This window comes from Lampris incognitus, chromosome 19 (assembly GCF_029633865.1).
Source record: "Lampris incognitus isolate fLamInc1 chromosome 19, fLamInc1.hap2, whole genome shotgun sequence".
Lineage (NCBI taxonomy): Eukaryota > Metazoa > Chordata > Actinopteri > Lampriformes > Lampridae > Lampris > Lampris incognitus.
Window position 1 is genome coordinate 21,470,496 of NC_079229.1, and position 23,112 is coordinate 21,493,607.

The 23,112-nt window shown below is 47.2% G+C and overlaps 1 protein-coding gene across 2 annotated transcripts in view; it reads right to left on the reverse strand.

Annotated features, from left to right (window-relative positions):
- Positions 1-17,561, reverse strand: part of nrp1a (neuropilin 1a) — a 76,346-nt gene extending 58,785 nt beyond the window's left edge. For both annotated transcript variants that reach the window (XM_056299180.1, XM_056299179.1), the window contains exons 1-3: positions 17,075-17,561; positions 15,311-15,806; positions 13,745-13,919 (exon numbers count right to left, since the gene is read on the reverse strand). In XM_056299180.1, coding sequence (XP_056155155.1) covers positions 13,745-13,919; positions 15,311-15,377 — 242 coding nt within the window. In that variant the 5' untranslated portion in view covers positions 15,378-15,806; positions 17,075-17,561. The remainder of the gene's footprint in view (positions 1-13,744; positions 13,920-15,310; positions 15,807-17,074) is intronic.
- Positions 17,562-23,112: the final 5,551 nt, after the last annotated feature.

Below are 23,112 nucleotides of genomic sequence, written 5' to 3' on the forward strand. Positions count from 1 at the left end.
CAGATTCACTGGACCCCTTCTCTTCCTCCACATTTTCACTCCTAGTACCTACAGAAAAGCTGTTTATTGCATTTTTATCCCGGCACATCATCAGCCAGCTCGGACGGGCCTCGTAAAGGCAGCACAGTGGGAGAGAGGATGCAGATGGGGAGAAGACTAGGCCCTGGGGCACATCCTCTAGAGGCCCTTTACTTGAGTCTAAATGACTGGTGCCTTAGCCAGAGCTCCAGCAGTTCTGCACCAGCAGGTCCACAGGCTCTGCTCGGGTAATAGAGACCCAGCCCGGGTCCTTATCATCTGGAAGACATTATGAGAATCGCTTGGCGGAGCAGCTTGACGCCACTAAAAGACCCTGCCGTTGCCAGCTGTATCAGATGTAGCTCTGATCCATCTTCCTAAGCACCTGTGGGGACTTGCTCCATGTTAGGGAGCCCCCAGAGAGGGCGGAGGACAGTTAACAACCACTATTCAGCTTCATGAAGGACACACAAAGCCCTGGGTGAGAATAGAAAGTGGGGGAAACCATACAATTTTTTTTTTCCCCCATCAGAGCATAGCCTACTTTTGAGCCCAGGACAATCCCACCGTTTCTGGGTTTGCCTCGCATCCCTCTCCTCCCGGAGCCGCCAAGTGAGTCTTTAACGTTAGATCCCCTTCCTTGAGGCCTGTTTGATAGTTTGTTATGTTGTGTTGTTGTTGCCGTTATTCCTCAGACAATGCAATCCAGCTGAGCCATGCCCCCGCTATAACAACCATTTATCTGTCTAGAATGCTTTGCTATGGGCTGGGCCTGCCGCCTGCCTGCCAACACGCTACTGATACACACACACACACACACACACAAACACATACTCATTCTGAACTGTGCATGGAAACACACACACACACACACACACACACACACACACACACACACACACACACACACACACACACAGAGTCACCAACCACAGCGCTAATAGTGAAAACGGTCTGCCAATCCAGTGGGGAAATTAAACTGAAAAAAGAAAGGGGGGGGGGGGGATGAATCTAATTCTCAACGACCTTCGCTTCACCGCCTCAAATGTATTAGCCTGCCTTCTTTCTCCGGGCAGAGAGAAAGCAATCCGCCAGTGTCAAACGAGAACATTAGCCCTCCTTGCAAAGCCAAAAAGAAGACGACAAACCACTGGCCTAACAATATAACCGTTATATTGCCTGGAGCTTTCCCATGGAAATAATCTGTCCTCCCTCTATAAATGTCCGCTTGATATGTCTCTACAAAAAGCAATACAATCTGCGGCAGTGGAATAACACTATGACAGACTGTGTAGGCCTCGCACAACTGGTTACGTTTCTTAATTTGACCATTTATAAGCCCATGTACGGCCTGGAAAATGCCAGAACAAGATGTCTCCTTTTGCAATTACCTTAGTGGGTTCAGCTGTGTATGAAAATAGCCCAGATTTCTTCTCAGGTGTTTTTTTTTGTTTTTGTTTTTCCTCTGGGCCCCTTGCAGTATAACTCGCTATCGCGGTAAAATATGTCAACATACAACATGTCAAAACATCTCAGAGTGGAACAAACTAGAGCTGAAAAGCCTAAACAACAGTCTGGGGCAAGCGCTGGGAGGCCCGGGGAGATTAAAGAGGAAAAAGGCCCCGTGTTGTCAACTGTCAGAAAGCCCTGTGCTGAGACCGTATGTGTTGGAGTCAACTAACAAACCGTCACTTAAGACCCAGGCACAACAACAGTAATGTCTGCACATAGAGGGGTGCAAGACAAGCTCATCTGTGTCTTACTTTTGTAGTCCCTTATACCTCGCTGAAATATAACGTTCTCTCTGGCATCTGTTCTCCCTCATTCGGCACTCATTAACCTGCACCAGAATAACAGGTTCTGTCTCTCCTCGGGCACTGCCAAGCAATAATGACCTCACTTCAGTTTCCCCCTTTTGACTGACAAGGAAGAAAGAAGGAACACAGGGCAGTAAACATCTAAAACTTTCAGCTAAAAACGCTGCATTACCGCTGATGAAGCTGGGAAACCGATACTGATGGATCAGGGCAAATAACCTCTCTTCTGTGTTTCTCTGGTTCTATTGCTGACAACAGGATGAGAGCCGTACTAGATAATGGCAAAAGTTGAGGGACTCACCCAGCGAAAGAAGCTAACATCTTCTATTACAACAGATCAGAGATGAAGGGTTTAGTAATGGGCACTTATTGGTTGAAGAAGGTAGTTTTATTTTGGAGGAAGAAAGGATTCCTTTGTTTACCGTTACCACACCACCACATGGATGGATAGACTAATGGGTCGGACCCGGCTAACGAGTCTAGTCATCCGTGGTCGTTACAGGTGGAGAGATTGATGGATAGTCATTCCCCACCCAAAAGTCCTGCTGCGAATATTGGCATGCTCAGCACTCTCATAGATTTAGATGCCACTGCCAACTCTTGATTTTGTGAGCGCCTGAGCCGTACATTCGTGAGGCAAATTTGCTTTCCTTAACAGTAATTATCATTAGCATTGATGGATTTAGCATTCGTTTATCCATTAGCTTTTCTAATTACACTGTCCAGAAATCTGCTGTCGCGAACAATCAAATTAATAAATTCGGCTATTTAGACTCAATTATCGTGAGCCCCCCCCCCCTCCAAACAAGTACAATAATCCTTTATTTTGAAATATGAGCACAGTGACAGAGGGAGAATTTCGGCCCGAGGGGGCTGTGTCCTGCTAGGACCAGAACTGGCTCAAACTACCATGGTGGGGGGAGGAGGAGTCGGGGGGGGGGGGGTCGGGGTACAAAAGCTCTCACTGTTATCGAACCGTCTAACTCCTCTGTCCTGATCTCACATGTGAGACCTTTTGCTCCTTTGACATCAAGATATGTTAAGCTCCCATGCTTTCAATTCTCACATGGAGCCGAGAAGGCCTAAAATGGTTCTCTGCATATTTTGAACGTTCCCTAGAGCATGCTCGGATGCTCGCTGTCCTCAGATAGATCATGAGACAAATAGGTCATATTAATGCAAGACCAAAAACCATCTTGGTCATATCATCGGGTATTTAAAGATACACTGGGAACTACCATTTAAATAAAAGTCTGCTGTATGAATAAAGATCTGAGAGAGAGAGAGCTTTGACGCTAATGCAAATATTCCTCATGAATGTTTTAACAGTAAACTTCAAACAAATCAATCCTTGCTGCACTGTCAGATTGCAAAATAAAAATATTATGGAACAAATGATTGCAGGTATGCAACCATGAAAGCTTATGCCGAGAGGATTTTCGTCCGCATTCCCTTTTCCTATTGTACATCTTGTTATCATGAATTAAGCGAGAATAAGAAACCACAAGTAATTATAAAATTGCCCGTGGCTAATTGGAAATACGCATTTAGCACTTTTTTCCTCAACCAAGTGAGGTTCGGAAGTTAATTTGCTCTGCATTCATCAGTGCTCCATGCATATTAGAAGGCGATGTATCCGATATGAATATTCAGGTTACTCAGTGTATGCTTTTGAATTGGAAACAATGCACCACTGGTTGGATTTCTAGGAAACACATCCAGGAAATTAGGGATTTAAGATACAGTACAATAACTGGCAGTATTATATCTAGACTAAGCCCTGTCTATGTGCAATATTGCAATTACACAACTTTTTTTTTATCAACCTGTTTTGCCTGTCGAGGGAACAGAGCACAGAGAGACACTGTTGAATGCTTTGCAGAAGAGAAAAAAGCAGGATGAATAGGTCAGAGTGTAAAATAATGCGAGAAAGCAATAAAATACAGAAGTAAAGCACACAGACATTATGAGGTGACCATCGTTTCTCAGAGAGAAGAGGGGGGTTAGATGCGCACTAGCCCATTTCTGAGGCCATTACAAGAGAGAATGGCTCCCATTTGTCCCACCTTGACATTTGAGAGGATCTTTGATTACACAGGAGAAAGAGGGGCAAGCAGAGGTGAGGAAGGACACAGTCCTCCACATGGGTCTGTGGCACGACTCAGATGATAGACTGTTGTTACTGCAATGAGAAGTCAAGGGTAAAAATAACAGGGCCAGAGGAGGAAGAGCTATATGGCACGGCAGGGCAAGATGTACACCGCCTGCTATTAAACACACAATCCCCGCCTTCATCTCCCCCTCACCCTCGGGGCATCTACAGGACTTACTGGCATGGGTGAGCCATGCATTCCCTGCTGTGAATGACCGTCTCAGAACTGTCCCATCTTGTATAATGATGACCCGAAGACCCCTGTCCCTATCAGTCAACCGCGTTCCTGCAATTTGGCAATGGGAAGTCGTGTGGTTTCCCAGGTCATTCTGTGGCAACTCAAAATGCATCAGAAGATTATGACTCATGCATTATTCCATCATTGACTATAACTACATAGCCTATCAAAGGATTTTTGCAATTTATCTAATCACATGTGGCACAGTAACATTACGGCTTGATGCTTGTCATGCCACTGTGGCACAGAGGGAAAATTGGAGGAAAAATTATGCAAAAACAAGGGAATGGAGAGATAATTGTAAACAACCTTGAGCCAGTGACCCACTGAACTTTACACGGGACTAAAATTAGATGAGTGACCGCTGCGTGACTTAAGGACTTGCAGTATGTAACATATCTGGGAGATACTAGGTGGAAAACTAAATGCAGTGGTAATGCACACTCCAGCAAATGAGAGGTATCTCAAACTGTGATGCCAATCACGGATCTGTTTGGCTGCTATAAGATGCTTATAAACCCCCACCATGTAATGAGCTGCGTGTGAGTGAGGAAGCATGGTGCATTCGGGAAAAGGGAGGAAGGAGGAGAGGGAGAAAAGGAGGGGAGGATGGGGGAGGGGGAGAAGAAGCGGGGGTCAACCAGAGGTAAAGCCTTTGGGTGCCGTTCAAAACTCTCTCCTCTTCACAATGGACAGGAAGAGAGAGAGGGTGAGTGAGCGGGTGGAAAAGGAGGGGTTGAAGGGAAAGAAGCAGGCAAAAAAGATAGACAGAGCGAGTGAGAGAGAGAGAGAGAGTATTGAAGGGAGTTGCAAAGGAACAGCAACAAATGAGAGAAAATGTCCAAATATGTGCAATAGGACGAAGGGGCTGGGGTGGCTTTAGTTGAGGGGTCAATGGTGTGGCAAGTTCTGCCAGACAAACTAGTCTTTCCTCTCCCCTTTCTCGGTCTTCTCTTGTTACCTCCCTACAATTCTTTTATATATTGGCCTGCACTGGCTGGAAAGCTTGAGGGCAATTGTAGTAATAACAGCACTGGGATTTATTCAATTAAAAGCTGCGTTCGGTCTCCTCACCCCTCCTCTCTCTCTTCTGTTCTCCTTGAGGCCCAGGATGGCTGGGGTCAGAAGGCAGTCTGGGCCGAGTCCTCTGTGACCTAGTCATCTGGCTGCAGCCACTTAGCTAGGCTTGGAGGAGACTGTCTGGCCCTCAGACAGTGGCAACATAGGATACGGTCATAGAGAATCAGGATCGCCCCAGATCACGAACATCAACCACACATGACCACAAACAACACAGTAACCTGAAAGCGAGGCAAGCTATTTCTGTTCATGAATGGAAAAAAGGAGGAGGATGGTGAGATGAGATGTTTTGACAATATGCACACCACATGTTTGCTAGCGTGGCTAGGTTGATCGGTCGATTGCCAGCTAGGAGCGATTTCCTTTGAGCTATGATCAGTCCCTGGATATCTACTTTGTAAAACCACATCCTTCAAGTCAGTTAGATCTCCTTATTGTTCCCAGTGCCTTCACAAAACTTTTGATTTTCTGTTAGGGCCAAGTGCCAAGCAGTGCATCTACTCTGTAGTGCTGGACATTGGGGCCACCGGTTCAGCATTACAAGGCCGATCAAAGTGCTGATGGCCATCCAGCCCTCTGCCAAGATTTAGAGGGCAAGTCAACCCTTCCATTTACCCGCTCTGCATTGTGAGGCCTGCCAACTTGAAAGCCGTCTATCCAATGATATTAGCTGCCTTTGCATCCTCGTGTCATAGTGCTATTGGGAATTGAGTAAGTGTTGGTGGTGCTAGGGCGGAGGGGGGCGTTCTTGTCACTTATCCTCTCTCCGGGGGTGAGCCTGATGAGGACTAGAAATGCCGCTTTCAAAGGCACCCTACTGTGATAATACTACTAAAGGTAGTTGTGTGGATAAATTTACAGCTTTTTTTCCCCCTCCCAATTACAGTCATCAAACAAATACTGCCAATTGATAGAGAAAAGAGAAGGCAGCGGCAGTGGTAGTGTAAAAGAAAGGCCGCAACTAACGCTGCCAATTTAGCAAGAGGAGATCAAGCAGAGTGCAAACAAAGTGAGGGTTTGTGGAGTGAGTGCTTTTAACTCAATCAGTGAGCAGCGGGTTACTGCCCCATCAATCACCGTCTGTTTGCCACCAAGGCCAGTCCACGCAGAGTGAGGAGAAACACCAAGCAGCCAAGGACTCAACATATACAAGCACCGTGACGGGAAACAGCTCTGGAGATCTGGTGCTATGAAGGAGAGAACCCAGAAAACCCAGTTTTTCTTTCCAGCCAGATACCCGTCTACCTAGTACTAACAAGCTTATTTTAAGCCAGCACCATGTTTGATTGTTTGAATGAACAGCTCTGTAGATACTGAGTTACCCCCACCCACCCACACATGAATGGCAACAAACAGGGTGAGTATGACCAGGGCCACATAAATCAAAATCACGAGTCCTATTCAAAATTAGGCCACAAAATGCAACGCGTCTGACAAAGGTGGACATGCTGTATTAAAGACCCCACAGCTCCAATGGGCCCTCATCAATTTAACTAAGAAGCCTCTTTTCTATCCTTACTCCTCTAGGATGGGTGGAGGAGCAAGAAGTTGGGAGGCATTGTTTCAAGCTAACCCACCCATGACTACTGCTCTTCCACCCAATGCCACCCACATCTCCTGAACCCTAATTATTCTTCATTCATCAGCTCTCACCACCCCCCACACACCCCTTTGTTATTTCCCCACACAGCCTCAGATGCTGAAAAGGAATCAGCATGGCATAGATCTATATAAAAACAAAACAGGCAACACAGGAAAACCTGCTGCTAATTATAACACATGAGAAATAGAGAAAGAGAGAGGGAGACTGGAAGAGGTGTCTTATTGCCAGAGACATGTCTGATTGCCAGCTGTCCTTTGGAAACAGAAACATGTAATTGGATTACAGCCTGAACGTTTAATGCATTTTCATCCGCGCTGGAAGGAAAATGAGTATGAATTTTCTTGCAGCCGAGAGATGTGCGTCTAGATAGAGAGCCGAGATTACTGAATGCTGTCCTCTAATCACGAGCCTCTCCATGCAGCTATACGACAATCTGTTTTGGATAAAAAGTTATGGAAAAAAAAAAACAAGCGTGTCAGACAACCTTAAGCTGCGTGGGCCGGCACTTCATTGTATTTGAAACTTCCATATAAGGAGGCTTGGATGGGTTCAGAGCTGCGCTGGTTTGGTGTAATAAAACCAAACAAAACAGCAAAGCAAAGAAAAACAGCAAAAAAAAAAAAAAAAAAAACCTGGCGGTACGGTGGCGCAGTGGTTTGCGCGGTCGCCTCACAGCAAGAAGGTTCTGGGTTCGAGCCCCAGGGTCGTCCAACCTTGGGGGGTCGTCCCGGGTCGTCCTCTGTGTGGAGGTTGCATGTTCTCCCCGTGTCTGCGTGGGTTTCCTCCGGGGGCTCCGGTTTCCTCCCACAGTCCAAAGACTTGCAGGTCAGGTGGATCAGCCATACTAAATTGTCCCTAGGTGTGAATGTGTGTGTGTGGGTCCTGTAATGGTCTGGCGGCCTGTCCGGGGTGTCGCCCAATGACTGCTGGGATAGGCTCCAGCATCCCCACGACCGTGAGTAAGGATAAGTGGTTTGGATAATGAATGAATAGATGGGTTCAGGGTTGCACTGGTTTGGTGTAACAAAACCAAACAAATCATAGCAAAGCAAACAAAGACAACAAAAAAAACAAAACACACTGGCCAATTGATCTCCACACCAGCATAAAGCAGGTGCACACGTGGGATGTAGGGTATGATGCCGCACTGATTGCATCATACCCTATGTGTTTACTTATTTATGCGTACGACCCCTTTCTCAACCCTTTCTTCCTCTCCTCTCGTTCCTTCTCCTCGACCGCAAAGTGGAGTTCCCCCCTGCTGTGAGGTAGAATGGCCTGCCTCTCAGCCATGGTGTGTGTGAATCAGGGTGTGCATGAATCAAAGTGGTGACAGAGCAGCGGGGAGGACGGCAGATGCCACGGCCAGAAAGCTTTTCAATCAGCCTGTCCTTCTGAGCATTGGCCAAGGTGAACACTTCACCGATGGATGGATAAAAAAAGACCCCCAACCCCCGGTCAGCTGCACAGACACGCACACGTGGTGCGCACACAAACACACACACACGCAGGCATTGCACTCAAGCACATTCAGACACAGGTGAAAAGACCCACTTTTATCTTGTTCATTAGCCATTAGCCATAGAGTGTACCATTAACCCTTTGTGTGCATGTGTCCCCGATTGGGAGAAAGGTTAAAATATTGCTATCTGGCATCGGTCAGGAGATATTCAATACCATCCTTGCCCTGACTTTCATTGGGCAAGTGTTATTTACAGCACTTTGAACAGGTCACCTGTTTCATTACTTTTTTTTTTTGCAGCTTTGGAAGTACAGATGGAGGTTATTTCACATGAGGTTTTTACACTCCCGAATACTTTTATCATGCTGCGTAAATGAGGCTAGGTTTAATTGCTGTGAAGTGCAAACAAATATATTTAAAATGCACCACCTTTTGTGAGGCCGCGGACAATCTTTATTTCCTTTATTTCTTTCTTCCTTTATTTAAATGTAATTTGACGCAGCATTTGATTCCATTGTTATGAACTGCCGGAGCCTGTTGCTTTGGAAAAATACCAGGTGTATAATTTCAGCAAGCTATTGTCAAACCCTGCAGTTAAAAGATGCAGCGCTTCCCCACGCACCCTTTATTTTGCTGTGCCTCTGCAATTTTGGCGCTGCTTTGAACTTGGCCAGTGCGGATGTTTCTCTGACATGCACTTTGAAAAGAAGTGCACATCAACAACAGAAATAAAGATCGCTTAACAGCCTGTAAGGATCTCCAACAATCCGTGTCAGGGCAAAGCCTCTTTCCTTCAGCCCTGGAGGTCATAGCCCTTCCCATCTTAAAAGCTTGCACTGCTACAGGCGGGAGAGGTGGGGGGGGGGACTGTCACATTCCTGCCTTATTTATTTTCCTCCATGACAACAGCTGATGAACGGCCACACAGCCGACTTCTCCTTATTTGCCCATGGTTGCCTTGAAGAGGAGCGTGAGAGAGGAGCGAGGAAGAGGAAGGGCTGTTCTCCGGAGATCACGGGGAGAAGATAGTTATGGTTTCCCTGCTCACTGGCTGTGAGGCTCCATCATCCTGCCTCCCTCCTCCTCCCTGCTGTGGAGCGGTGGCACGCTATTCAGGTAGTGGGGGGGGGGTGTTGGAGGAATTAGAGAAAGTGGCCAAGGGGTAACCGCTGTGGAACTTTCCCTGCCGTGGAACCACCTCCCATCCTTCTACGCCATCCTCCAACAAACAGGTGGCTCTCATTGTAGCAGGGCATCAAGTCGGAGATCCTAGCAAGTTTCCCAAGCAACAATGGGACAAGTGTATAAGGGAGAGCCCCATACCGACTCAGGGCAGGGTCATTCTCTCCCCTGCCACCTCCCCATCTCCTGTTAGTCATATTTGGAGTCCAGGTTAGATGAGGAATGCCATGGAGGCAGGATGTCTATTGTCGACGGGCACAGCGGAGAGTGTTTGCCTTCCCAGCAGGCCAAGCAGCTCTGGAGGGGCAACTCAGCAGGGGTCAGAAGGAAAGAGAGAAGGACGGGCAGAGGGGTGGGTCACAATTTAAGAGAGGAAAGAGTGCTTTTTCAGGCTTTGGGTTACAGTCAGTCATAGGCGGGGGGAGGCTCCGGCTGACTTCTGAGGCATTGCCGAGGCAGGGGGCTCTCACCGACTTTCCTTTTTCTCTCGCTCCCTCAGCCACAATGGTCGAGCAGGCATTCCACGGATAGCAGCCGGCCCCACCGCTACCACCGCATATCCCCCATTTTCCACCCGCCCCGGTCTACTCAGGACTTCACGGACTGTCACACTGGAATGCCATCCTTTCTAAGGTCCACCAAATACCAGCCCGAGAGAGAGAGAGAGAGAGAGAGAGAGAGAGAGAGAGAGAGAGAGAGAGAGAGAGAGAGAGAGAGAGAGAGAGAGAGAGAAGCCAATCCCTTTCTTTTCTATTGTAACCCCGCTTCTGAAAAAAAACGGAAGAAAAAAAAAAACAAGCACAACACAGCCATGCAGCAGCCTTGGCTGGCTGTGAGGGGATTTTTTTTTCAGCGCGCTGCAGAAGTAACTGTGTTTTTTTGGTTCGGTCAGCGAATCAAAAGGCATCAATGATTCATAGTGTTGTCGAGAGCACATCGTTTCGGCAGAAAGTTGGTTTTCCGACTGAAGACATGGAGCGGGCAGCCAGCAGCGAGCGCAGTACAAAGGATTTTCCTTGACTTTTTTTTTTTTAACTAAAGTTAATGGAGAAACCTTTAAATCCAACAGACTTCCAAACAAGAAAAATCTCACTCATACACAAAGAAACACTTTCTGCGTTGCAAACGAGCTCAATTGGCCTTCACTTAGCGATAACTGAAACCTGCCTGTTACCTATTTAGATTCAAATCCATCAAGGGCCTCGTTTTTCCCTCAGATGGCAGAGCCGCTAGTTAGCCAGGCCTTATCAGATCGGACAGAGAGAGCGTAGGTACACAGGGATGGAACAAACTAACAGCACATAAAGCCCATATTTACCTCCGTTTTTCACTTTATCCTAGCTGCTCATTCCAGGTTTTTTTTGAGAGAGAGAATTGACTTCAAATATTTGCTTTCATGCAGGCACAATGGCGCATTTGTCCCAAACCTCATCGACTGTGAGATCGGCGAGCTCTCAGGGACAAGGCCGAGCCTCTGAAACTCCACTCCGTGAAAGTCCACAGCGGTGCGTGAAAAGTAAACACGCTCTGCATTCAGAATCGCAGGGCTCACTTAGTACCCTTATCTCTGCGATGAAGTGTTTTTCCTTCTCCGGCTCTCAGGATACAGCACTCTGCACCTTCCCAAACAAACCTGTCAACCTAGCGCACACGTGCAATAACACCGGTACGGCCAGGCTCCGCTCGGTGAGAGCTGTTTTTCTTTTTATGCTAAGCCCCACTTTGAGTGCTCCTTGTTTGGTTTGCTGATAACAGCCATGTTGGGGGAACATGTGGAGCATGTGTGTTCCATTTGCCCGCTAATTAGATTGCAAGGCGGAGCAGTGAAGCATGCATTGTAGCCCCCCCCCGCCGCCCCCATCCTGCTGCCCTGACCACCCCACCCCGCCACCCACCATACCCCACACCCCTCCCTCCCCCTGGTCCATCAGATAAGGAAGCCACTCCGGCTCTCTCATCAGTTTCCATTATGTAAGGGGTGTTTCAGTGAGAGGAGCTGCGACTGGGATTCTGATGGGTCGGACACAAATCACGGCCAGCTACTGTCTACATCTACAGAAGCCATTATGAACACGCCGGAGTTACCTATGGACATGTCTCGCCGGCTATTAACAGTATGACCTTGTTCGTCTTCCTATATTGTCGTTATATCCAATCAAGAAGGAAACTGGGGGGGGGGGGGCACAGATTTTGCTTCACGGCCTGTTTGCGCCGGCTGAAGCCAAAGCCTTACAAGGTGGAATAGAGCGAAGTGGAACTAAAGCCCCATGAAAACCTCTCCATTAAAACATTAAAAATGAAACGGTACACCGGGGAACGGGTTAAAATAGGAAAGGCCCAAAGTCAGGATGACCCGGTTTTCCAGAACACTCTCCCTCACACGGCCCACATGAATCAGCGGCGACTTGATTAAGTTTCACAGCCATCTCTCCAGGTTAGCTGTTAGTGTATACTGTAGCCATGCGGTTTATAACCCCATGACCACACTGTCGGTGTTACACACACACAGGCTGGCTCGGCTCCACACATTAAATAGGCCCGGTTGGTTCGGAAATGGTGGGGGGGGGGGGGCAAAAACAGAGAGGATTTGAAAGAGAGAGAGATCGAAAGAAAGAGGGGAGAGCGAGAGAGAAAGAGAAAGAGCGACAGACAGAGAGGGAGGGAGAGAGAGAGAGAGCTGAAATGAGAGCAAGTAGGTGCTCAAAGGAAAAACAAACACTCACCACGCATAACAGGAACTTCATCCACTAACAAATTTGTGAGCAGCCAATTACCTGCCCATAAACACGCTGTACATTCAGTGGCTGCAAAATGAAAGAGCAGAACTAATTGGTAAATGATAGAGCAATGAATCACAAAACTCCGTTTCATAAAGCAAAGCAAAGCCCTCGCTTATTTCAACCTGTAACCAAAAAAAAAAACAAAAAACCATCTTGCATGTGCCTCTGGGCATGGGACTGAATTCCTTTTACTGTGTGTATTTAGACACAGGAAATTCACTCCGGACTAATTTGATTAAAGGGGGGTATTGTTACAGCTACCCCCTTCTGTCTCCTTTCTTTCTCTCTCTCTCTTGTTCTATCTGTCTCTCTCTCTCTCTCTCTCTCTCTCTCTCTCTCTCTCTCTCTCTCGGTTACTGTCTCTCTGACCCTGTATCTTGGACAGTTTAATAGTCCCTCTGCTGCTGAAACCGGACCCGGTGGAAGTGTCAAGTAGGATAGACCCTCTGTAAGACAGCAGCCTTCAGCCAGCCGTAAATCTCGAGACAGCTCGGAGAGAAAGGTTAAAGTGGGATTGAAATGTGGGATTAAAAGCCAAACCCTGCAAATGTATACATTGGGTATTCATGGAGCACAAAGGAAGCATGGGGGTCACCGCTTGGGTGGAGTGGGGATACAGTAACAGGATCCAGCAAAGTACTGTACTCTCCCTGGCCCTGCAGCGTAAACACAGAGGAGACAGAGCAGGGCAGAGACACTGACGGCGCGCACACACACACACACACATACACACACACACACACACACACACACACACACACACACACACAAATGTATGCAGACAAAAACACATGTGTACACACACAGAGTCACACACCACATGCACTCAGACGAGCAATCAGAGTGACGCAGTCTGCCCAGACACGGCTCACCTGGGGGCTCCACACTGACACAGGCTTCATCACATTACTGTCTGTCTACGGTTTCATCGGCTTAACCTATCTATCTGACAACAGATTTGCCGCTTAGCCCTCTGCTGGGCGTGGCGGCTTAACGGCACAAATCAAGTTCGCAGTGGTAACTAAGCCACTGGCTGATTTTGGTGTGAAGGGAGATGTGCTTCACGGGGAAGCGCTATATAAAATGCAACCCGATTGATTGATTGAACGGTGACGTTTGATGGAACGTCATAAGTTTCTCCTCGGCCCTCTTCGAAACCCCTCGATAAAAACGCACCCGCTCGAATAAATATTACACCCTTGATGATTTCATTCCCCAAAAACGAGGGACAAAGACACTCCAAAACCCAAGTGGTCGGAGTGAGACATTCCTTTTGCCATATGTATTGGGAGCAAAGATCGGCAGCAGCCGTCGCCTCCGTTTGCCGCCGCTAGATGGCGCAGTTTCATGTGCAATATGCATGAGGAGAGGAAGGGGATGGGGGTGGGGATGGGGAGGGGTCGTCTACTCACTTGCACTCCCGGTCCTCCAGGTCAAAATGCGGATTGAAGTTGATGAGGATCCGCTGGTGAGGGCCCGGCGCGGTTATCACCCAGACACATCTCTGAGAGGGCAGATAGGACGCCGGGTAGCCAGGCGAGGTGAGGTAGTTTGCGTTAGTGATTCTTATGTTGTCTCCGCATTTATCTGCACAGGGCAACGAGACAGAAACAGTGGTTCAGGAAAGAAAGGGCGCAAGAGAAGACACACACAGACACACACACACACACACACACAGACACGCACACGCACACAACGGTCTAAGGACAGGATGTTGTATTGCTTTAAAACTTACCGAGGCAAATTTGTAATTTGTGATAACGGGCAAAACAAGGAAAACTGACTTAACGCACACGCGCGCGAACGTACACACACACACACACAGGCGCGCGCACACCGCCACATATAGGCTACTAACACACACATAAGCTTTATACATCGACATTAATCCACCAAACAACCCAAATAAGTAATTCGTTCCTGGCGATTTACTTCCAACTTTTGAATATGAAATCAAAAGATTTACAATATCGAGGCAAAATAATTATTTAATAATCTTGCACCCCCACCACCACCACACGTCTTGATTAAACAAAACGCCTTCCACTGTTTGTAAACCCTAACAGAGTGTATATACAGTAGCTCATTAGGGTTAGAGACACAGATCCCTGTTTAAAAACATTATTTTTTTCCATTAACTACTACTTTTAATTACTACTTTTATTCCTCTCACGACTCAGGTCTCATACACTGTATTCAAATACTCCAACTAGAATGCAGTTATGATTATTAGACTAGTGCTGCAGAAGGCCCGTAATGTTTTCTCTGGATATTTGAGGGGGGGGCACAGTTTGGGGTCTCAGACGGAGGACCACGAAGCAAAGCGCGGAATAGAGAAGCGCGTCTAACGCGTTGTGACCAGACATACTGACATATTTGCGTGTATATTTCTGAACACAGCCTCCATGCCTATTGCTGATACGGATGAACAGCTGCTTCAGTGTACCTTAATGAGAAATGATAAGTCGATCAGACAGACGGTTGAATGAAGGGTCCGAATTGCGGACTGCTCCACTGACAGTTCAGCCCGTACAGGTCAACACACGTTGTTTATCAGCGCCGTTAGAATGAACGCTCCGTTAGCCCTTCGCCAAACTCCCCCTGCAGCATTAAATCGACCCCCCCCTCTTTTTTCCAAACAGCGAACATGTGCCTCCTAAACTTTTACACGTATGTGTCGTTACTACTGAAGCCTGACGGTCCTATATCCTATACGAGAACACTACACAAAGTTCACTAAAGCGGCTGATTTTTTCTGTTGAATTATGTTTGTCTTGAGCTTTCGTTTGTCATTACAGTAACGAAAGTGGTGTTGTCACCCCTCCACCACCCCCACCACCCCACCCCCCACACACACACTCATATATATAAAGCCCATAATAAAGGGCAGGTGAACGCGTCAAGAGTTAGCCAGATTAGCACAGGACTAATCCGTTAAAACTACTTGGATTAGTAGTCAGGTCAATAGCCACACTTACCGTTTTTAAAAGCCTTGGCGACGAAGATGATTCCCATTAACAGGATAACAACTAATCCACAATGCATCCTTGTTTTGTCACAAAAAAAAATAAAATTACTGAAACCAAAAAATAGGAAGAAAAAAAAACCGAAATAAAATTCCTGGCAGGTATAGGGAAGTGTTTCTTCTTCTCTCTTTCGTTCTTTGCTTTCTTTTTCTTCTTCGTTAACTTTGCCTTCCGACAGTTGAACCACCGACCGGAGCAAGCGGCGTGTTGAGCGGTGTGGGGAAGCTGGTGTGACTTGTGTCTCAAGTCGCTAGCATCCTGCCATTCAGCTCCTGTTTCCTCTCTCCTCCTCCAGCGGGGCTCCTCTCTCCGCTGCCGGCGCTGCCATGTCCTCCCCGATACGAGTCGGTTGCCGCTCAAATCACGTCAAATCACGTCCACGACCAAGGCGCTCCTGTCCCCTCGTCCCTTTACTCCCGTCAAATGAGAGGCGGAGGTGATCCCCTCGCTGTTTAAAAGTGGAGAGAGGGGGGGGGGGGCGAGAGAGAGAGAGAGAGAGAGAGAGAGAGAGAGAGAGAGAGAGAGAGAGAGAGAGAGAGAGAGAGAGAGAGAGAGAGAGAGAGAGAGATAAGAAGCCGGGTATGCGTATCAGCGGTAGTCACAGGAGAGAGAGAGAGAGATGGGTTCGTGTCTGTCCTCCGTGCGCTCTCACAGCTGCCAAGTAATGCTAACATCTGGCGAGCAGCATTACCCTAGCCGGGTTTTAGAGACACGGATACACCACCACCCCCTTCAATTTGCGACCACTTTACTGCTCTATACGTACATCGGCTGCTTAGTTCTCCGTTATCTGGATTCTCTCAGAGGTTGCTGATTGGCTTGATTAGAAATAGCCAACCTTATGTGGGGGAGCGCTCCTCTCGCCTGCTCTCTGCTCCGCGATGAAATGACTTCCAACAGTGCGTTAAGTGACAGCTCCCTCTCTCTCATCTCCCTCTCTCTCTCATTATATGTCACAGGATGAGCCAACGAATCAACTACAGAAGAGACGTTTAACGGCAGTTCATCCCCTTTCGTTTCTCAAACATATTATGCCCGCGAAACCACCTGTCTCTAAAAAAAGAGGCTTTTTTTTAAATTTACCAGAAGTTTAACGTAAACCATCTAGAGAACCTCCGCAGTTGTTGCGTTTCAGCGCTTGATACAGAGGTACTATAGGCCCAAACAAGGGTTGTACTGCGACGGAGTTCCCCTACAATGGAGAGAAAGGTTAAAGTGGGATTGAAATGTGGGCACACACACACACACACACACACACACACACACACACACACACACACATATGCGCGCGTGTTTCATGAATCGTTACCCGTGCTCATATTTCGATTGTTCAAATCCGACTCAGGGCGACGGAACTTGGGAAACATGTGATAACGAAGTAAAACCATTTAAAAGTGCACATTAACAGCCGGATCGTGGGTCACAGCACGACAAGACGGAGTCCGAATTAAGCCCGTATGCGTCAATCTGCTCTACCGTATGGAATTCAGTGCGGTAAAAGATAACAGTAATAACAATGATAATAATAATAATGAGAGAAACGTAGCTATGTTGGTTTTAAGAACATTTCTTCCGACAAAAAAAAAACAAAATCAAAGGGATTTTGACAAAACAGTGAACATGTGACAAAACCCGCGATATAATAACCAACATGCCTCGGCGAAGATAATTTCGCATCTCTTTCAGCCTACGCGTGAGACAGCGAAGTGCATTCACCTGCGCCTTGCAGACTTAGGAGCCCATACGGGAAGGTGTAGCCGATATCCAGACTAGTGGACTGGAGCGCTCCGGTCCTCTGTGCACTTCAGCGTGCGTTGCAGCGTCTCCCTTCCGATGTGGTCTGCAAAGCGATTTCAAGATAAAATCCCGGTTCACCAACAGGCGTTTACAGCCGGCACGGTCCAGATCCGGATCCAGAGTCCAGGTCCGGGTGTGTGTCTCTCCGCAAAGGCGCGCTTGCCAAACGCTTTTAAAGAGCCGCTCGTCCTCTCAGCGCACCGGCCGGGCTTCTTGCTCGCTCGCTCGCTCTCTCCTCACGCACTGTTTACTATTACAGCCGGCGAGACTCCTCTCTTATCAAGCCAACGGAGAGGGGTCAGCCGGGGAACTGACGTGTCCGTCCGCGCTCGCAGGGAGGAAGGAACCAAATGCAGGGCAAAAGTCTCGGGCTTAATTTGGTACAAGTTTATTTCCTCTGTCGCTCCGCCTCGTCGGCGCTCCTCCACTGTACACTCTGGGATGGAAACGGAGTCAGTCAGTCAGTCAGTCAGTCAGTGAGACACACGCCCCTTTATCAGGGCGGCGGGGGGGGGGGTTGCCTCCTGCAGCCAGAGATGCAGCTCCCACTACGCGGTCTGCACGGGTTGCCTCGCAGAGAGCAGCGTACTATCTCGCCTTGATAAGGTTTCAGAAAGTCACATAAAGAGTGCAGTCGCAGTGCGCATGACAAACCCTGCAGCGTGCTTGGCCACGAGCCATCGTCAGTTTCTCTGTTTTTTGTTTTTTTCCCCCTTCACGTCCAGTTTATCATCCAATGGCGACTAGAGGTTTTAGTGCATCTCAGCAAACGTTTCGTGCAAGGATAAAAAGGCAAAGTAGTAGCGTATGCAGCCTCCCCAGACTCTTAAAGTTCAAACGCTCAATGGGCCCTTAATGACTGTGCAGACTTTATTTATTTACTAAGCATTCACTAATTCAACCGCATTGGTAAGAAGGAGGGGGGCCTATAATAAAACACAGGGAACACAGGGTACCGGCATTTTCAACCAACTCATTCCGTGCACTCATTAAGTGCATTGTAATTACCTTTTGATAGGGGGCATTCTGCACAGACAAAACGACAAAGGAGCTGAAGGGTTAATTCTGGTGGAGACATTATTAGTATGACTGTTCCCGCTCTTTTTATACAATACAGTATTGCGATTGTTTCAGTGCACTTAACCCCGGTAACCTTATGGGAGCAGCTTGACTGCTTGATTGGAGTCTTTTTCTGCCCTGTAGGGGGCATCTGAACCAAGTGAGCAACTCGGGAGGGGAGCCTCCTACGGCCTGCAGGCTCTTCCCAAAGCCTCTTGAAGAACCTCTCAGTTTACCAACGAGTGCACCTATTAGATCTGCTGCAATATTTATTTGGACGTTGTCGACAGACTGCATGCCCATCGACAGATTGTCCCTGGCAGACACTGACACAAGCACATAGGAAGGAGGTAAGTCAAACGAGCATGTACTGTATAATGTCACTTCAGGAGACAGACATGCTTTATGTTCATAATGCATTGAGATATACTGTTTGGAAACATTTTTTTGTGACATAATAGAGTAAGACAAGCCAACAGTCTCAGCAAATGCTTCTTCTTCTTTTTTTCTTCCCCCAAAGAGAGAAAAACAGAGAAAGGATCAATTGGCTTATTCTCATTTCAGCCCTAGTAATTCCCTGTCTTGCAGATAACATATGTTAGAGAAGTACTGGGCATCTCTATCAAAGGCTGCACTAACTAGCCTTGCAAGTCTCCCGGATAACGAAGGAACAATAAAAGAGAGTAATTTCATGAGAGGGCCCGCTTTGCCTTCCACCATATCTGAAATGAGGGGCGCTGTAAAGGAACAATGAAGGAGCCTTTTAAAGGATTTGCTCTTTCATATATCCATGCTAATCTTTAATACGGCTCCGAAGAATAATTAGCCTTGGCGCAAAAGCAGACATTTTATGTCTCTGGTGAGCAGCTAGCTTGATTTCATTAGCCTCCCTTTAGTTTCAAGAGACACAAACTGCTTACAATTGTGGCACACAAAGTCAACATGAATGCTGGACTATTATTTCCAATCAACAAAATGCGCATTCAGAAACTTTCTCATTGGTGAGGAAAACCTAAACCCATCCACCCTGGGGGGAATATGGCGGGCCACCCATTTAGAGACCTTGTCTTTTTTCCAATAGCAGCTGCACAATTAAAGGCTGATATTTTCAGCCTTTAAGCCTGAAATGACTGGGTATGGGGTGCCAGTCCTGATGTCACGTCAGCCAATGTGTATGGTGTACTGAGCCCAGTGAGCCACTGGTCCCGCTTACCGCTGTCATATGGTCCAGTTGAACCCCCAAATTTATATGCTACGCAACCAGAAGAAGAGACCTTTTGATATGAGCTGTAGCATATCTGCACTGGCCCTTATTCTCCTATAAACACAGCCTTACTTTGATTGTCACTGCATGGATCAGAACCAAAACTGTGGAGCGTGGGCATGTTTCCTCTACATTCAATGTTTTGGATGAGTGATATATTTTTAATCTTCAACCAACAGCATGACCTAAGTGCATGCTCCTGTTCCACTGCGTTACAAACTGGATTTGTGGTGCAGCACATGAGCTTCTCAGAAGAACTGGTTACCTACTAATCATCATATGCGTTCCAGCCCCTCCATCTGCAGCACCCTATCATTGAGTTTGCTTTAGCGGTGAGTTATAGTACGTGTGAATGGCAGGCAGTATTGTGACGCTCTGATTATCCATGGGTGCGGGGCCTGTTCAAAAGACAGTTGATAATAATTGGCCTAAGGATGTTTCGCACACCCTGTGGCAGGCTGTCTGACAAAGCAGCACACCTTCATAGTCTTGTAAATATGTTTTAATTCCAGAATTTTTTTTGTCTTTTTTCAAAAGGACTGATGAATATACTTGCATGGATTCCTATGGATATGTTGTGCATGTGTGCATATTGCGTGCAAGAGACAAGGTAAGGAGGTAGGGTGTGAAAGAATGGATTTAAGACATTAAAGAGGGAGCGAGAGGAGAGGGGAGGCTTGCCATAGATGGAGAGAGAGAGAGAGACGTGTGACTTGGCTCTCTTGCATAATTTCTTAAGGTGTGGGTAAAAACAGGGGAAAGAAAAGGGCCTTGACTACTCCCTCCTTCACTGACACCCTGGGGCAGTGAGCTTAGTAGTTGGTGCAAGGTCTGGAGTCATCGCAGCAAAAGCAGCGTTTCTCCTCTGTGGTCTTTCGGGCAGGGGGAAACTCAAAGGGACACCCGATTCGGGTGTTTTGAGGACACTATGGTAATAACGATAATTAAACTAAAAACATTTTTTGAAAAACCCAGAACAATAGAGAAGTCCCAAAACACTTGTGGGGATATTCCTCATTCAGGAAGAGGCAGAGGGACATAGAGGAGGATGAAGGGGTGGAGGAAATACAGAAAAAAGATTGAAAAAAATGCACGTTTACAGGGACATTTAGTGAAGCAGAGAGGATATATGAATAAATGTGCATAATGTTGCCGGGAAGTATTGAGAGTTTCTCAGGGGTAGAAAGAGGGTAAGAGTGGTGGCTCCTGAATTAATGATGAGGCAGCCTACTGTCTGTCTGTCTGTCTGTCTGTCTGTCTGTGTGTGCACGCATCTCTGCTTGTGTGTGTATGCACGTGTTTGTGTTTAAATGTGTGTTGGTTTGCATGTGTGTGTGTGTGTGTTCATTTGCTTGTGTGTGAGCTCGCTTACGTACGTTTAGCTCATCTCTTTTGCAGCGCCCCAATTTCAAATCATCATAGATAAAAATTGGCCGAGACTCGCGACTCGATCGGGCAATTATTATTTGAGACACGGAGACTCACGTTGTGTCTGTTGCTTGATTACATTTCCGGAGAAACATCGAGGCAACTGAACGGCGAATTCCAATTTTTGGCGGAGTGCATTTTTATTAGCGGGCAAACTGCTTTACTCCCTGCTTGGGTTTCCTCTAAGACTGGAGTCTGAGATGTTAGAATATTGCACAGCCCGTCATCAAACACATTGGGAGAAGGCCCGGAGATCAGCGCAATAAAAAGCAGGAGGGGGCGTAGAGCGTGAGGGAACTGTCAGGGAGAAATGCTATATAGGTCAGCCAAGAACTGCACGGGAATATTGCCTCCTCAGCTCACAGGCTGGGAAACTGATTGGATTTCCGGTGAATCTATCCAACTTGAATTGCGAGAGATTATCACCTCTAAAATCACCTTGGTGACTATATAGTCACCAAGGTGAATATATATATATATATATATATATATATATATATATATACTGTAACTGGTGACCTGTCCAATGTGTCTCCCCACCTGTCGTCCAGTGACTGCTGGGATAGGCTCCAGCATCCCGCGACTTCGGAAAAGCGGCTTGGATAATGGATGGATTTATACTATATATACGTATACATGCACTATATATCTATATACATATAACTGGTGACCTGTCCAGGGTTTCTCCCCACCTGCTGCCCATGACTGCTGGGATAGGCTCCAGCGTCCCATGACCCGAATTCGGATAAGCAGCTTGGATAATGGATGGATGGCTATATATACTATATATTTATATCTATACACACAGACACACACATCTTTAAAAAGAAATCAATGCTAACACCAATATTTCCTCTCACATAAAGGCATGACTGACAGCCGGAATTGCGATGTCACATCCTAATTCGTTTTCCTGGAGATCAAAACTATCAACCAGTGAAATGGACACCTGCCTCTGTCCCAGTCCCCCCCCCTTCTCTTTTTTGTCCATAATTACCACAACAGGTGGTAAGGCTATCTGCCCCTCTAGCTCTCGGACCCTCACAGGGGGGCGGGGCAGATAGAGGCACAGACTACAGGGTTAGAACCGGAGCCTGAAACATCAGCACAGTAAGCACAATGCCCACTGCCGCAGTAATTAAGTACAGGAAATCCCGACAATGGCGGCCAGGTCTGTGATGGTGAAGATTAGCTGAAACGGTGAGAGGGGTTACTGTGGAAGCTGAGACGCTGTCCATTGTGAAGACACGGCTGTAGGGAGACGCTGATACTTTGCGTGTATGCGCTTGTCTGTACCTGTGTGTGTGTGTGTGTGTGTGTGCGTGTGCATGACAGAGAATGTGTGAGTCAGCATTATGTCCGCATCTTTATGCTATCTTACCACATATTCGTAAATTCTCACCTCATCTGGCTATTTCAACATACACACACACATACCATTTGTATAGTTTGAAGTTGTGTTTGCGTGTGTGACCGGGTCTCTGCTGTCGAGAAGCGACGTCTTGTGAGATGTCTAACGATTTCAGTACTGAAACCAGAGCTCTGTATTGGTAGAGGTGTAAGTTATGTCGTCGGGGGGGGGGGGTAATGACGGGATGTGACTAACACAGACCGAGTGTCCATGCATGCTGATAAAGGCTTTGTTTGATCAGGGTAGGGATAAGTTGGCCACAAACTTTGGGGAGGAGCACAACGCTATCTGCACACACACACACACACACACAAACACACACGTTTTATAACAACCCCAAACATGGACATCAGGAAGAAGGAAAAGTTGGCATGCTTGGAATTGTGATACATTTCCTGTTTGAATCATTGGGTCATAGAAAGTTATTTTGGTGTCTTGGAAGGCGTAATAGAGAACAGAGGAAACTTGCATCAGAGTGGCTGAGTAATGCCATAACTTGTTTTTCGTCAAGTTATTTTGCAGCAGGGCAAATATTTGAGGACCTTGGTGTTTTTTCGGAGGCCCGTTTACCCACGGCTAATGCGGGCAGCGCTCTGGTGCGGCGACTCCTCTCCGACAGCACACGGTGACCCCGCGAAGTTCACGCTCTCCTCTTTGTCAATATGTGGAGTTGTTATCCTAGTTGCATGCCGCCACCGCCGTCTTCACTGTGGGAATGAGCAGCTCAATCTCACCGTGTCAGAGGGCACTACTCAGAGAAACCAGCCAGCCCGGCAGACAAATAGGGACGGGAAG